The following is a 15984-nucleotide window of genomic DNA, read 5'->3' on the forward strand; positions in this document are numbered from 1 at the left end:
AAGAGAGAGAGAGACGAGCGGAGGGGAAGAGAGAGAGAGACGAGCGGAGGGGAAGAGAGAGAGAGACGAGCGGAGGGGAAGAGAGAGAGAGAGACGAGCGGAGGGGAAGAGAGAGAGAGAGACGAGCGGAGGGGAAGAGAGAGAGAGAGACGAGCGGAGGGGAAGAGAGAGAGAGAGACGAGCGGAGGGGAAGAGAGAGAGAGAGACGAGCGGAGGGGAAGAGAGAGAGAGAGACGAGCGGAGGGGAAGAGAGAGAGAGAGAGACGAGCGGAGGGGAAGAGAGAGAGAGACGAGCGGAGGGGAAGAGAGAGAGAGACGAGCGGAGGGGAAGAGAGAGAGAGACGAGCGGAGGGGAAGAGAGAGAGAGAGACGAGCGGAGGGGAAGAGAGAGAGAGAGAGAGACGAGCGGAGGGGAAGAGAGAGAGAGACGAGCGGAGGGGAAGAGAGAGAGAGACGAGCGGAGGGGAAGAGAGAGAGAGAGACGAGCGGAGGGGAAGAGAGAGAGAGACGAGCGGAGGGGAAGAGAGAGAGAGACGAGCGGAGGGGAAGAGAGAGAGAGAGACGAGCGGAGGGGAAGAGAGAGAGAGAGACGAGCGGAGGGGACGAGAGAGAGAGAGACGAGCGGAGGGGAAGAGAGAGAGAGAGACGAGCGGAGGGGAAGAGAGAGAGAGAGACGAGCGGAGGGGAAGAGAGAGAGAGAGACGAGCGGAGGGGAAGAGAGAGAGAGAGACGAGCGGAGGGGAAGAGAGAGAGAGAGACGAGCGGAGGGGAAGAGAGAGAGAGACGAGCGGAGGGGAAGAGAGAGAGAGACGAGCGGAGGGGAAGAGAGAGAGAGAGAGACGAGCGGAGGGGAAGAGAGAGAGAGAGACGAGCGGAGGGGAAGAGAGAGAGAGAGACGAGCGGAGGGGAAGAGAGAGAGAGAGACGAGCGGAGGGGAAGAGAGAGAGAGAGACGAGCGGAGGGGAAGAGAGAGAGAGAGACGAGCGGAGGGGAAGAGAGAGAGAGAGACGAGCGGAGGGGAAGAGAGAGAGAGAGACGAGCGGAGGGGAAGAGAGAGAGAGCAGCGGAGGGGACGAGAGAGAGAGATGAGCGGAGGGGAAGAGAGAGAGAGAGACGAGCGGAGGGGAAGAGAGAGAGACGAGCGGAGGGGACGAGAGAGAGAGCAGCGGAGGGGAAGAGAGAGAGAGAGACGAGCGGAGGGGAAGAGAGAGAGAGATGAGCGGAGGGGAAGAGAGAGAGAGATGAGCGGAGGGGAAGAGAGAGAGAGACGAGCGGAGGGGAAGAGAGAGAGAGACGAGCGGAGGGGAAGAGAGAGAGAGACGAGCGGAGGGGAAGAGAGAGAGAGAGACGAGCGGAGGGGAAGAGAGAGAGAGAGACGAGCGGAGGGGAAGAGAGAGAGAGAGACGAGCAGAGGGGAAGAGAGAGAGAGAGACGAGCGGAGGGGACGAGAGAGAGAGAGAGAGACGAGCGGAGGGGAAGAGAGAGAGAGAGACGAGCGGAGGGGAAGAGAGAGAGAGAGACGAGCGGAGGGGAATAGAGAGAGAGAGACGAGCGGAGGGGAAGAGAGAGAGAGAGACGAGCGGAGGGGAAGAGAGAGAGAGAGAGAGACGAGCGGAGGGGAAGAGAGAGAGAGAGACGAGCGGAGGGGACGAGAGAGAGAGAGACGAGCGGAGGGGAAGAGAGAGAGAGAGACGAGCGGAGGGGAAGAGAGAGAGAGAGACGAGCGGAGGGGAAGAGAGAGAGAGAGACGAGAGGAGGGGAAGAGAGAGAGAGAGACGAGCGGAGGGGACGAGAGAGAGAGAGACGAGCGGAGGGGAAGAGAGAGAGAGACGAGCGGAGGGGAAGAGAGAGAGAGAGACGAGCGGAGGGGAAGAGAGAGAGACGAGCGGAGGGGAAGAGAGAGAGAGAGACGAGCGGAGGGGAAGAGAGAGAGAGAGACGAGCGGAGGGGAAGAGAGAGAGAGAGACGAGCGGAGGGGAAGAGAGAGAGAGAGACGAGCGGAGGGGAAGAGAGAGAGAGACGAGCGGAGGGGACGAGAGAGAGAGAGACGAGCGGAGGGGAAGAGAGAGAGAGAGACGAGCGGAGGGGAAGAGAGAGAGAGAGACGAGCGGAGGGGACGAGAGAGAGAGATGAGCGGAGGGGAAGAGAGAGAGAGAGACGAGCGGAGGGGAAGAGAGAGAGAGAGAGAGACGAGCGGAGGGGAAGAGAGAGAGAGAGACGAGCGGAGGGGACGAGAGAGAGAGAGACGAGCGGAGGGGAAGAGAGAGAGAGAGACGAGCGGAGGGGAAGAGAGAGAGAGAGACGAGCGGAGGGGAAGAGAGAGAGAGAGAGACGAGCGGAGGGGAAGAGAGAGAGAGAGACGAGCGGAGGGGAAGAGAGAGAGAGACGAGCGGAGGGGAAGAGAGAGAGAGAGACGAGCGGAGGGGAAGAGAGAGAGAGACGAGCGGAGGGGAAGAGAGAGAGAGATGAGCGGAGGGGAAGAGAGAGAGAGAGACGAGCGGAGGGGAAGAGAGAGAGAGACGAGCGGAGGGGAAGAGAGAGAGAGAGACGAGCGGAGGGGAAGAGAGAGAGAGAGACGAGCGGAGGGGAAGAGAGAGAGAGAGACGAGCGGAGGGGAAGAGAGAGAGAGAGACGAGCGGAGGGGAAGAGAGAGAGAGAGACGAGCGGAGGGGAAGAGAGAGAGAGAGACGAGCGGAGGGGAAGAGAGAGAGAGAGAGACGAGCGGAGGGGAAGAGAGAGAGAGAGACGAGCGGAGGGGACGAGAGAGAGAGAGACGAGCGGAGGGGAAGAGAGAGAGAAACACCACCTCGTTTTAACAACCAGGAAATGACCAAGAGAGATGGAATAAAAATATATATATAATAGTTCTAACCCTAACTAACCGTACTGTCATGCACTTGTCCTAATAAACTAACCTACACTGTAGCACTCAACACTTTGACGAACATTGTTGCTCAGCTGATAGAGTTGTGCCCTTCCTGATGACCTGTCGTACAGAACTTGTAAGTCGCTTTGGATAAAAGTGTCAGCTAAATTACCAAATGTAAAATGTAAATGTTGTATGTAGCGTAATAGAAATCTTGTAATCCCATGTACAAAAACTATTATTTTGATGTCAGTAAGGCATTTTTTTTATGTATGTGAATTGTGAAGAGGCTTTCATTTAGTGAAACTTGAGTTTGTTTCTAGTGGTGATGTGCAGCTCCTCTAGTGAGTCACCCAGGCCTACATCACCTCCCACGTGATGGAGTGGAGTCCTGTCTGCAGCTCCTCTAGTGAGTCACCCAGGCCTACATCACCTCCACGTGATGAGTGGAGTCCTGTCTGCAGCTCCTCTAGTGAGTCACCCAGGCCTACATCACCTCCCACGTGATGCAGTGGAGTCCTGTCTGCAGCTCCTCTAGTGAGTCACCCAGGCCTACATCACCTCCCACGTGATGCAGTGGAGTCCTGTCTGCAGCTCCTCTAGTGAGTCACCCAGGCCTACATCACCTCCCACGTGATGGAGTGGAGTCCTGTCTGCAGCTCCTCTAGTGAGTCACCCAGGCCTACATCACCTCCCACGTGATGGAGTGGAGTCCTGTCTGCAGCTCCTCTAGTGAGTCACCCAGGCCTACATCACCTCCCACGTGATGCAGTGGAGTCCTGTCTGCAGCTCCTCTAGTGAGTCACCCAGGCCTACATCACCTCCCACGTGATGGAGTGGAGTGCTGTCTGCAGCTCCTCTAGTGAGTCACCCAGGCCTACATCACCTCCCACGTGATGGAGTGGAGTCCTGTCTGCAGCTCCTCTAGTGAGTCACCCAGGCCTACATCACCTCCCACGTGATGCAGTGGAGTCCTGTCTGCAGGGCTCCCACCACATTGCACTTTCTCAAGCACTATTTTTCACTTGAAAAGGGCATTTAAAAAAAAAAGGATCCAAATAACTTTTAAATGCGTTTTTATTTCAAAAATAAAAAATATATATAATCAGATCCCATATTTATGGCTTAAACCCAATTTCCGACAATTAGTTACACTTTGGATAAAAAGAATATGCAATTTTTTTAGGCCTACTTTTTCTGTGATTTTTCTCCCATTCCAATTTTTCCTCTCGTGCCAATTCTCTCCCTCCCCTGATCGTTGCTCGCATGTGCCCCCCACTGGCCGGTCGTAGGGAGGATAGAAGCCTTGCATCACATGTCCCCTCCGATACATGTGGAGGCAGCCAGTCACTTCTTTTCACCTGCCAGCGCGGACTCTCATTGGCGAGGTGTAACGTGTGGGAGGCTCACACTGCCCCCGCCATCTCCTGTCTTTGCTGTGCAGGCGCCGTGACCGACCTGTAGGAGTCGCTGTTTACAACGACCAGATTACCACCCCATCGACTTCCACCCGCTAACTCTGCCAATTGAGTCAGTATGACGGCCGGCCCAAGCCAGAGGCAACGCTGACAGCCGGATTCGATACCGGTGTCTCTTGCGTTGGTGACGAGTGCAATGTCCGCTGCGCCACCCAGCCGCCATAAGAATATGCAATTTCTTGATTCAGAATTTTCTTTTATCATGGATGAACAAAACTGTCAATGTGAATGGTTGATTTGAATTCCAATGACTTTTTAAGCACCTTGTTAAAAAGAATTGGCTGTTATCAAGAAATTCCAGGCCTCAACTTTCTTTTGTCAAAAATCAAGCACTTTAAGCACTTTGTGACCTTGTGCGAACCCTGTGCCTGGTGTGCTCAACACCACCCTGGACAGACTCCTCGACTACTGTAATGAAGTCCTCCTCCTCCACCCGTACACTCTGCACGCGTGTTACATGATATAGCCATAACATGTTACATTTGGCCGGTAAATTAAAATCTTCAATTCCAAGACTCAAATTGATTCCATCCGAAATTTCGATACCCAAGTTAGTAGTAATCCCATCGGTGTCAGTGAGCCAATGAGCATGCTTGCTCCCAATATATAAGGCTGGTGATTGGCCATACGATAAGTATTGGTACAGTATCTGAGGAAGTATAATTTTGGTATCTGTATCAGCCCTACTCTTTAACCCTTTCACTACCACACTACAGAAGGCCTTTCACTACCACACTACAGACGGTTAACCCTTTCACTACCACACTACAGAAGGCCTTTCACTACCACACTACAGACGGTTAACCCTTTCACTACCACACAGGTCGTCTGGCAAACCGGAGGTTCCCGGTTCGATTGCCGCTCCTCCAGGGCAGCGTGTCGATGTGTCCTTGAGCAAGACACTTAACCCCTAATTCCTCCCGATGAGCAGGTTGGCACATTGCATGGTTGCCTCCGCCGTCGGTGTGTGAATATGTGAGTGAATGGGTCAAATGTGAGGAACAAATTGTAAAGCACTTTGGATAAAAGTGCTATATAAAAAAGCAGCCATTTACCATTTACTACAGACAGTTAACCGTCTGTAGTGTGGTAGTGAAAGGTTAACCGTCTGTAGTGTGGTAGTGAAAGGTTAACATGCTGTAGTGTGGTAGTGAAAGGTTAACCGTCTGTAGTGTGGTAGTGAAAGGTTAACCGTCTGTAGTGTGGTAGTGAAAGGTTAACCTTCTGTAGTGTGGTAGTGAAAGGTTAACCTTCTGTAGTGTGGTAGTGAAAGGTTAACCTTCTGTAGTGTGGTAGTGAAAGGTTAACCGTCTGTAGTGTGGTAGTGAAAGGTTAACCGTCTGTAGTGTGGTAGTGAAAGGTTAACCGTCTGTAGTGTGGTAGTGAAAGAATGAATGAATGAAAACTTTATTTAACAGATTGCAGAATGGGTACAATACAGTACGGCTCAATACACACAATTGTTAAGGGGGGGCTCCCCACCCTCCAGAACATTTACTACAAGCGTTGCAAGGGCAAGGCTAAGAGAATCATTAAAGACTCCAGTCACCCGAACAACTGCCTCTTTGAACTGCTGCGGTCAGGCAAGCGATACAGGAGTCTCAAGGCGAGCACAGAAAGACTCAGAAGAAGCTTCTATCCCCAGGCCATCAGGCTGCTAAACGAACAATGAATGAACACTACACAACAACAACCACCAAACGCACATAGCACACACATCCACACGCACACACTCACTTTAAACAAACACACTGTAGCACCCACTCCACACACTTATAGCACACACCCACTTTAAACAAACACACTGTAGCACCCACTCCCCACACTTTATATTTATGGATGAAGGATTGCACTACAACTCGTACACCTTACTGTAAATTGTACCTAAAATTGTACCTCATCCCATTTCTGCTTTGCACTAGATAGTACTGTACATTAGTACACTGCATAGTATTGTGTATTGTATATTATATGGTAACTCAGAACATTGTACATATGTCTATACCGAACACTGACCTCATTTTCTTCTTCTAAATTCATGCTATATTATGTTATTATGTTATTTGATACTATCTTGTCTAGCACAGTCTCTGGAGCGTAACAGTAAGAAGCATTTTGTATGAAAGTATCCTGTACTTCTGTATGACAACTATTAAAGAACTTGAGAACTTGAGAACTTGATGCAGACCAGTGTGGTAGTCAAAGGTTAACCTTCTGTAGTGTGGTAGTGAAAGGTTAACCTTCTGTAGTGTGGTAGTGAAAGGTTAACATGCTGTAGTGTGGTAGTGAAAGGTTAACCTTCTGTAGTGTGGTAGTGAAAGGTTAACCGTCTGTAGTGTGGTAGTGAAAGGTTAACCTTCTGTAGTGTGGTAGTGAAAGGGTTAACCTTCTGTAGTGTGGTAGTGAAAGGTTAACCTTCTGTAGTGTGGTAGTGAAAGGTTAACCGTCTGTAGTGTGGTAGTGAAAGGTTAACCTTCTGTAGTGTGGTAGTGAAAGGGTAACCTTCTGTAGTGTGGTAGTGAAAGGTTAACCTGTAGTGTGGTAGTGAAAGGTTAACCTTCTGTAGTGTGGTAGTGAAAGGTTAAACTTCTGTAGTGTGGTAGTGAAAGGTTAACCTTCTGTAGTGTGGTAGTGAAAGGGTTAACCTTCTGTAGTGTGGTAGTGAAAGGTTAAACGTATGTAGTGTGGTAGTGAAAGGTTAAGCTTCTGTAGTGTGGTAGTGAAAGGGTTAACCTTCTGTAGTGTGGTAGTGAAAGGGTTAACCTTCTGTAGTGTGGTAGTGAAAGATTAACCTTCTGTAGTGTGGTAGTGAAAGGTTAACCTTCTGTAGTGTGGTAGTGAAAGGGTTAACCTTCTTTAGTGTGATAGTGAAAGTGTTAACCTTCTGTAGTGTGGTAGTGAAAGGTTAACCTCCTGTAGTGTGGTAGTGAAAGGTTAACCTTCTGTAGTGTGGTAGTGAAAGGTTAACCTTCTGTAGTGTGGTAGTGAAAGGTTAAACTTCTGTAGTGTGGTAGTGAAAGGTTAAACTTCTGTAGTGTGGTAGTGAAAGGTTAAACTTCTGTAGTGTGGTAGTGAAAGGTTAACCTTCTGTAGTGTGGTAGTGAAAGGTTAACCTTCTGTAGTGTGGTAGTGAAAGGTTAACCTTCTGTAGTGTGGTAGTGAAACTCAAGGTTAACCGTCTGTAGTGTGGCAGTGAAATGTTAACCTCCTGTAGTGTGGTAGTGAAAGGTTAACCTTCTGTAGTGTGGTAGTGAAAGGTTAACCTTCTTTATTACATGGCGTTTTAACATTCGCCGAAATGCTTGATTGTGATTGGTCAATAGCGCTCGTCAGAGGTCCGTTATTACTCGATAACGGACCTCTGCCGAGCAATAATGACCGCCGTTCGCAATCAAGCCCACTGACACACACTGCAGCAGTGCAATCAGTCCACACACCTGCCGGCGATAATAATAACTTTATTTGGGCTGACAGCGGACGGAGCCACAGAACAACTGCGTCTGCATTTGATCTCGTCTTGTCGATGGTGTAAAATGAATTAGGTATATTGTTAGTAAGTTAGCCATGTAATAAGCGGGATAATGTATAGCTATACTCGGTCATTGTCGCAAAATAATTGACCTTCACTACGTTTAAAACATCTCGGCGAGGCGCCTCTGTATTCTAAACTCCGTGTCGGTCAATTATTTAGCGACAATGACCTCGTAGCTATACATTATCCCTTACGTAGTGTCGTAGTGAAAGGTTAACTGTCTGTAGTGTGGTAGTGAAAGGTTAACCTTCTGTAGTGTGAAAGGTTAACCTTCTGTAGTGTGGGCGGTCAGGTGGCGTAGCGGAGATTGCGTTCGTCACCAACGCCGGAGATGCTGGATTTGCGTGTTCAAATCCAGCTCCCGGCGTTGTCACCAGCTTGGCTGGCCGTTCACACTAATACAATTGTCAGTATTAGAGGGTGGGAAAGGTGGCGGGTGGGTCCTGGGCGTTGTGGACAGCGACACCTACAGTTCGGTCGGGGCGCCTGCTCAGCAAGGGTAGGATCTGGAGAGAGGTAGTGCGGCCTCCCACACGTTACACTCTCCCAGTGAGAATCTGCGCGGCCAGGCTGGCTGCCGGCAGGCTGCACATGCGTCGGAGGAAAGCATGCGACAGTCTCCGGCCTCTCGGACCAACAGTAGGGGAAAGTGCGCAACAACCAGGAAGGGTGGGATGGGAGAAAAATCGGAAAAAGAAGGGAGGGGGAAAAAAATAATTATATATATATATATATATATATATATATATATATATATATAATAAAAAAAAGAAAAAAAAAAAGTTTACCTTCTGTAGTGTGGTAGTGAAAGGTTAACCTTCTGTAGTGTGGTAGTGAAAGGTTAACCTTCTGTAGTGTGGTAGTGAAAGGTTAACCTTCTGTAGTGTGGTAGTGAAAGGTTAACCTTCTGTAGTGTGGTAGTGAAAGGTTAACCGTCTGTAGTGTGGTAGTGAAAGGGTTAACCTTCTGTAGTGTGGTAGTGTGAAAGGTTAACCTTCTGTAGTGTGGTAGTGAAAGGTTAACCTTCTATAGTGTGGTAGTGAAAGGTTAACCTTCTGTAGTGTGGTAGTGAAAGGTTAACCGTCTGTAGTGTGGTAGTGAAAGGGTTAACCTTCTGTAGTGTGGTAGTGTGAAAGGTTAACCTTCTGTAGTGTGGTAGTGAAAGGTTAACCTTCTGTAGTGTGGTAGTGTGAAAGGTTAACCTTCTGTAGTGTGGTAGTGAAAGGGTTAAACTTCTGTAGTGTGGTAGTGAAAGGTTAACAGTCTGTAGTGTGGTAGTGAAAGGGTTAACAGTCTGTAGTGTGGTAGTGAAAGGTTAACAGTCTGTAGTGTGGTAGTGAAAGGGTTAAACTTCTGTAGTGTGGTAGTGAAAGGTTAACAGTCTGTAGTGTGGTAGTGAAAGGTTAACAGTCTGTAGTGTGGTAGTGAAAGGGTTAAACTTCTGTAGTGTGGTAGTGAAAGGTTAAACTTCTTACGAATAAACGATCTTCACGCCTCCCTTCAGTCCTCCCTCGAAGGTGCCCTTCCCTCGGCCTCCTGCCAGGACCTGGGCCTTCACCACCAGGTCTTTAGTGCCTGAGGACACGCAGAGCACAGAGGCGTGACATTAGTCCATACATTCATATGTTGCAGAAATGTATTATTCATTAGTATTGATGCATTTAAAGTAGTCATCTCAACATCAGATATGCATAGATGTGAAAATTGTGGCTGATCCATTTTCTGTTATGGCCGATTACCGATACTTAAATTGACTGGGTTCCAGAACATCTGAACGATCCCTTTAACCACTTCACTGCCACACGACAGAAGGACAGAAGGATGCGGAGCTAATGATGGAGCATCGCCGTCGGTTGTGGGCTAACTTTCTGTATTGTCACAGTGAAGGGGTTAACCGGCTTTATGATGTAACATTTGATACGTTGGTCCACATGTTATTCCTATTTTTACGATAATAGATTAGGATTAAAGTGTGTCTGTGATGGAGTTGGTAATATAATGGAGATACTGACTAGGGATGTCCCAATACTGTGCTCATGTACTCATCCTCGTAACACCACCCCTATACTACTACGCACTCAGTGCCATGTTTGTTCGGGAAAACACAACAGTGAACGTTCAAAATATTACATTTATATTATTTTTAATTAGAATGTCAGCATTTGTTATGGTCAGAAAGTGAGGCACATAGGGCTGAGCCCAAACGTTCGAACGTTCGGACCTTCGTTCGTTACGTTGGCATTCTAAAATCAACATTTAAATTCTTTATTTTTAATTAAAAAAAATTAAAAAGAAATTACGTGTCTATTCATTCTGTTTAAACCAATGGGGTTTTTCTTCACAGTTGCAGATAAAGATTAGACTACACACTAATATTATAGTATTAAAACTGATTAGTTATATTCATTAAAGAAAGTTGATAAAAAAAACTAATTTAATCAGATTAATCACTTTATTCAAATTGAGGATTTAGTTTGAGGATATTTATTAAAAGAAAAAAAAACATTGGAATTTATTTTTTTTATTATTAAAAACGAAGGTTCAAACGTCCGTTCGAAAAACCCTGACGAAGTTCGAAGCCCAAAAACAGGCTTCGGGGACAGCCCTAGGCACATCTGATGAAAATAACGTGTTTTCAAAGTCATTATTTTGTAATTGTATTATTTATTAAGTACTCATATCAGTACTCGGTATCGTCAAGAACTTGGTCTGAAAATAACTAGCGGCACATCCCTAATACAGACGAGAGATGAAGAGAGGAGGTCCGAGGTTGAGGCCTGGCTGACATAATACCTCCGTTAGCCTTTAAAATGATCCAGCCTCAATTGAATTGATTTGTATCCATGTTGCAACCAAGAGATACGTGGTCTTAGCGCAGCAACAAGTGAGTCAAGGTGTAACAGCGTGTCCCAGCAGGCCCAGTACCACACAGGAATGTACTGAATGTGCTTCTCCCAGCCAGTAGCACAGGTACAGGTAGGCTGGGCTCTGCGCTGGGACCGAGGACTAAAAGCACACAATTATGGACCAAGACTGATCAAATCGGGACCCCTTCGGAAGAAGACACTGTTGGACCTCAGTCAAAAGCCACTTGCAAAGAAAACTAAATGTTATGGTGCGTTAGATTTTAAAGGGCCGTGCAAGAGTTGTTATGACTTCCCAGTGTTTAACTCATTTAGTGTACGGTACATAAAGTGTATGTTTTGGTAGATGTCAGGCTATCTTTCACACTGCCATTGATGTTGAAAAGGGGTGGAAATACACTCAACTAGAAAGGTGAGCTCAGTAGAGTGCAAATCCCCACCAGACGGCACAAACACACAAATACTGACCACTCTTCTTATAGTTATTAGCATGCCAACGCTAACAAACACACAAACACACTGACCACTCTTCTTATAGTTATTAGCATGCCAACGCTAACAAACACACAAATACTGACCACTCTTCTTATAGTTATTAGCATGCCAACGCTAACAAACACACAAATACTGACCACTCTTCTTATAGTTATTAGCATGCCAACGCTAACAAACACACAAATACTGACCACTCTTCTTATAGTTATTAGCATGCCAACGCTAACAAACACACAAATACTGACCACTCTTCTTATAGTTATTAGCATGCCAACGCTAACAAACACACAAACACACTGACCCACAGACCTTTAAGAGTTTTTAAGACCACTTTGAATATAATTTAATGCCTATTTCACGGCCATACTGGCAAAAGGGTAAGAAGGAAAATTACTATGAAAGCAGTAATTCCATACGAATTGTTGGATGGAACTGAAGGTAATTACCATACTGCTTACTTTGCAGGCCCGGACATTTATCCCAAACACATTTAAACAAGATAGAGAACTTATCACAACACAGAAGTAAGTTCCTAATCCAATACACATTTAAGACTTTAACTTCTTAAGAATCGGGGAGCAAATGGGGCTATTTTTCTTTTTGACGATTGCATACCCATAGTAATTTGCTATTTATTATACTTATAGCCCGTGCATGAGTCTTGTCTCTTTCGAAAGGTAACATTCTGAAGTTTCTTACACAATAAAGAAAAATCACTGTGAAGAGCTGTCGACGTGAAACACGGAAGTTATCAAATGCGAGCGAAACGCGCACTGTCGAGTCCTGGCTCTAGGCAGAATCACGAATAGTGGTTTAAGAGAAGTTGTTTATATTTTGAAGGTGATTAATTGCATACTAGTTATATTATACGTTGCGCATGTTGTGACTTTGAGCGTCTGCCATTTCCACGGCAAAAGGCACATACAAGTAACAACAATACGATACGTCGATCGTGAATATGCAAATTGAGGAAAATTTCGTCGTCACCGACGTCGACATGCTCGACGAATCGTGACAGCCCTATTATTAGCATTTGGTTATTTGTGATACTATTTGTATACATGCAATTCAAAAAGGTATTGATCACAGAGGTCAGTTTGTGTTACAGTAATTAAGCACTTGGGGCAGAGCTGCTTGGGAGGCTGTGAACACACCCAGGCACCTGGACCCTGACCGTCCTGTAGTTTTGAGCCACAGCGAAGAAGCTCTTACCAACAACACGTCAGTGAGCACCAGTCTCAACTCTGGAGCATCCCAGTAGTCAGCCCTGGACAATAACAATAATAATAATTAATGTCCAACAGATAGTTCTGAGGGGAACATCTCGCTATGCTGAAAGATATGTAGGTCCATGTCAACTGAGCCCCAAGGCTAAGTTTAGATTGCCCCCGTGTATGTGCGTTCTTGTGTTTGTTCATGCGTGTGAATGCTTCTCTGTGTGTGTGTGTGTGTGTGTGTGTGTGTGTGTGTGTGTGTGTGTGTGCTATACTGAGCCCTCGTGACTAGGTCTATTTAAAAACACACACACAAGGGTCAGGTCATGTCAGATAAAAAGGTTTTGAAAGACATGCGATGCCTCTCAGGTTCCTTTCCAAGATTTGGGAGGAAAACGTGTTGGTTCCACAAGAGATGGTTAGCATTAACTTGAGGCCTGACCTAGTATTATGGTCTGCTAGTCAGCGGATAGTTCATTATATAATTGACCGTGCACTGGGAGGATTCAGTAGAGGAGGCGCATGAAAAGGAAAAAGCGTAGATATGCAAATGTTGTAGCAGAAACTGAATTAGCGAGGATGGGAAGCTAGTAGGGGTGGGGGAATAAATCGATACGTAGTAGTATCGCGATACGTTGCGTGGCGATACTGTATCGATACAGGGACGCCAAGTATCGATATGTAATTATTCATAAAAATTCAAATTAAATTAAAAAAAAAAAAAAAAAAAAATTGTATAAGGAAGTTGCATTGTTCATTTCAATACCTGTAATAGTACAGTAGTCCACACACACATGTGCATTCAGTTAAGTTGGAATGTGACTGTAATACAAACAGTTCAGTTTGTCAGGTACATGCAACACAGATTACAGTGTTTACATCTGTCTGCTTGAGAAAATACCATGTTCTGCAATAAAAATGATTGAAGTGAGAGTTTTACTTTGCAGTTGAAAAAAGGTAATACATTTAATTTGATCAACAAAAAAAAATTAAATCGCAATACTCAGCGGATCGCGATATATTTTGTATCGCGATACTATCGTATCGTGACGCAAGTATCGCGATAGTATCGTATCGTGAGGTCTCTGGCGATTCCCACCAGTGGGAACCAGTGGAAGGCAGTCCGTGGATTTGGTTGAGACATAATGTCTGGGGGCCAAAGCAAACAAGGGGTGAGAGGATTCCTTTTCTTCTCTGTTGTTTCCGTTTCTTGTGTGATATTGTTATCAGGAAAATGTCTTTGACATAAAGGATAGGATAAAAAGGAAGTGGACGTGGATCGTGGACAATGAGAGCAAGCAGGGAGGGAGGGAGGGGGGGGGGGGGTGGTTCTGGGACGCCTATTGCTTATTAACAGCGAAGGAGTGCGCCCAATTGCTTCCGCGTCTTCCCTGATTGGCTGCGACACGCCCCGCGGCAGGCGAGGCAACCGCAGAGCGGAGCGGCAGAGCTTGCGGCATTATTTAGCCGTAAACCGCCATGATTCTCATTCGAAGCTTAGCTCACCTGGCAGCGCGGCGGTCCTGCGGTCCGTTGGTTTCAAGTTCGAATCCCATCAATTTTTTTTTTATTTTTATTTTATTTTTTTTAACGTGTATTCTTTCGCCGGTTAAGGTTAGGCATGGTTAAGGTTAAGGTTAAGGTTAGGCATTGTTTCGGAGTTGGTTAAGGTTAGAAAGGTTAAGTTTAGGCGCTGTTAAGGAGCTGGTTATGGTTAGAGTTTGTCTTAGAGAATGGCAATATTCTTTCTATGGTTAAGGTTAAGGTTAGGCATGGTTATGGTTAAGGTTAAGGTTAGGCATTGTTTCGGAGTTGGTTAAGGTTAGAAAGGTTAAGTTTAGGCGCTGTTAAGGAGCTGGTTAAGGTTAGCGTTTGTCTTAGAGAATGGCAATAGACAGCCTATTTCCGCACTGCCGCTCTCTCGCGCTGCCGCGGTCACATGGTCACATTGTCACATTCTTGCACTCCTCCGCTGTTAAAAAGCAACACGCTTCTGGGACGCTGGAACTAACGGTCGAGCTTCCCCAAGGTGCCGTGGGCCCTACTTGACGAAACAACAGTGAAGGGAGGTGCCCACTTGATAACCGTGGTGATATGCTGCCCTCACTGCTTATCCATCTACACGTTGGTATAGGGTAGAGGGTATGTAGCATCGGCATTGTCAATACCCAAGCTCACTTCAAAGGAAGCGGGTCTGTTGAAGTTGGCCATTGTTTGGATGCTGTTAACACTTTGGATGCCAACGACGCTATAAGTCGTTAGTGCATGCCGCCAGTTGAGTGCCGCCAACGACATATAGCGTTTGTTTGTCGTATTTTTTTTTATTGGCAATTTGAATTAATATTTCATCAATCGAGCCTCACGCTAGTGTTGCAGAGTCTCTCTGAGCTCAATTGGGAAGATACCGCGCCCTATCGTCTCTCCCTGTGTAACTGCACCCCATTAGTTTAGACTGATGAAGGGGGGGGGGGGGGGGCCAGTTTCCTCATTTTACTTTTCAGTCAAGCCAACTGAAGAGACCCAAGTTGATCGCCGGCCCGGAAAACGCGTGGAATATATATTTACAGTACCCAACGCTGAAGCAATAAACGTGATCGATATTTGGAATGGCTATCAGGAATTGGAATAATCTTTTTGGATAACATCTTATCTGAGGTAAGGAATGTATTTTACCAGTCTTGGGGTAATCAGAGCTTTTTTCAGATATATCAACGTATTCCATATATGTGTGTGTGTGTCTGTGTGTGCGCGCTGATCAGGAAATAAGATAATCGATATTTCAGCCCGCTTCTATAGCGTGCATAAGTACACATACTATCGATAATCTAGCGTTTATTTGAAAACGATTCATAAATAGGCAGAAAAATTACTGTTTTTGTGTATGCCAGAATATTCCAGTAAATGCCGTTTATCACGGAATCTATATATTTTCCTGAAAAACAAGGGCTTTTCAAAATGCTATAAAACGGAAATGAACCGATTAAAAAATAATCCGTTTCGACAATGTTGACTGCAAACAAGTCATTGATAAACGACGGGCAGATTAGACACATAGCCATAATTTAAGACAGAGATTATGCGTTCACAACGCTATCATTGAAGTGGGTGGTGGCATTTAACCACATTTTACCATGTTCACCAGTGGTAATCAAAGTGTTAAGGGCCATGTAACATTCATAGATTGTAGTTCCATAGTATAAGTTAGGGCTGCTCGATTATGACAAAATCATAATCACGATTATTTTGATTGATATTGAAATCACGATTATTAAACACGATTACTCATTGATTTGAGAGCACCACAGGGCTTGACTGTTTTTCCAAAGAGCACATGGCCACTCCTAAATGAAACTATTTAAATGAAATGATTTAGGAGCAAACAAAGACATTCAGGAGTCACTTTTTTCAGTAGTGTTGGGTATCGATTTTGGTTATGGTTCTGCTTCTTATCGAATCTTATTGAATCTCTGTCATTTGTGGTGGGAGAGAAAATCAAATATCAAGAACCAAAACTATTCTACCTTTCATTCTTCGC

General features: G+C 46.0%; 1 protein-coding gene across 1 annotated transcript in view; it reads right to left on the reverse strand.

Moving 5' to 3' along the window:
• The window catches only part of sucla2 (succinate-CoA ligase ADP-forming subunit beta), a 65617-nt gene that overhangs the window by 29709 nt on the left and 19924 nt on the right, over positions 1–15984 (reverse strand). Inside the window, exon 3 of the mRNA XM_084315316.1 lies at positions 9352–9451. Coding sequence (XP_084171442.1) covers positions 9352–9451 — 100 coding nt within the window. The remainder of the gene's footprint in view (positions 1–9351; positions 9452–15984) is intronic.

The sequence above is a fragment of the Notolepis coatsorum genome (genome assembly GCF_963971535.1).
Source record: "Notolepis coatsorum genome assembly, chromosome: 5".
Classification (NCBI taxonomy): domain Eukaryota; kingdom Metazoa; phylum Chordata; class Actinopteri; order Aulopiformes; family Paralepididae; genus Notolepis; species Notolepis coatsorum.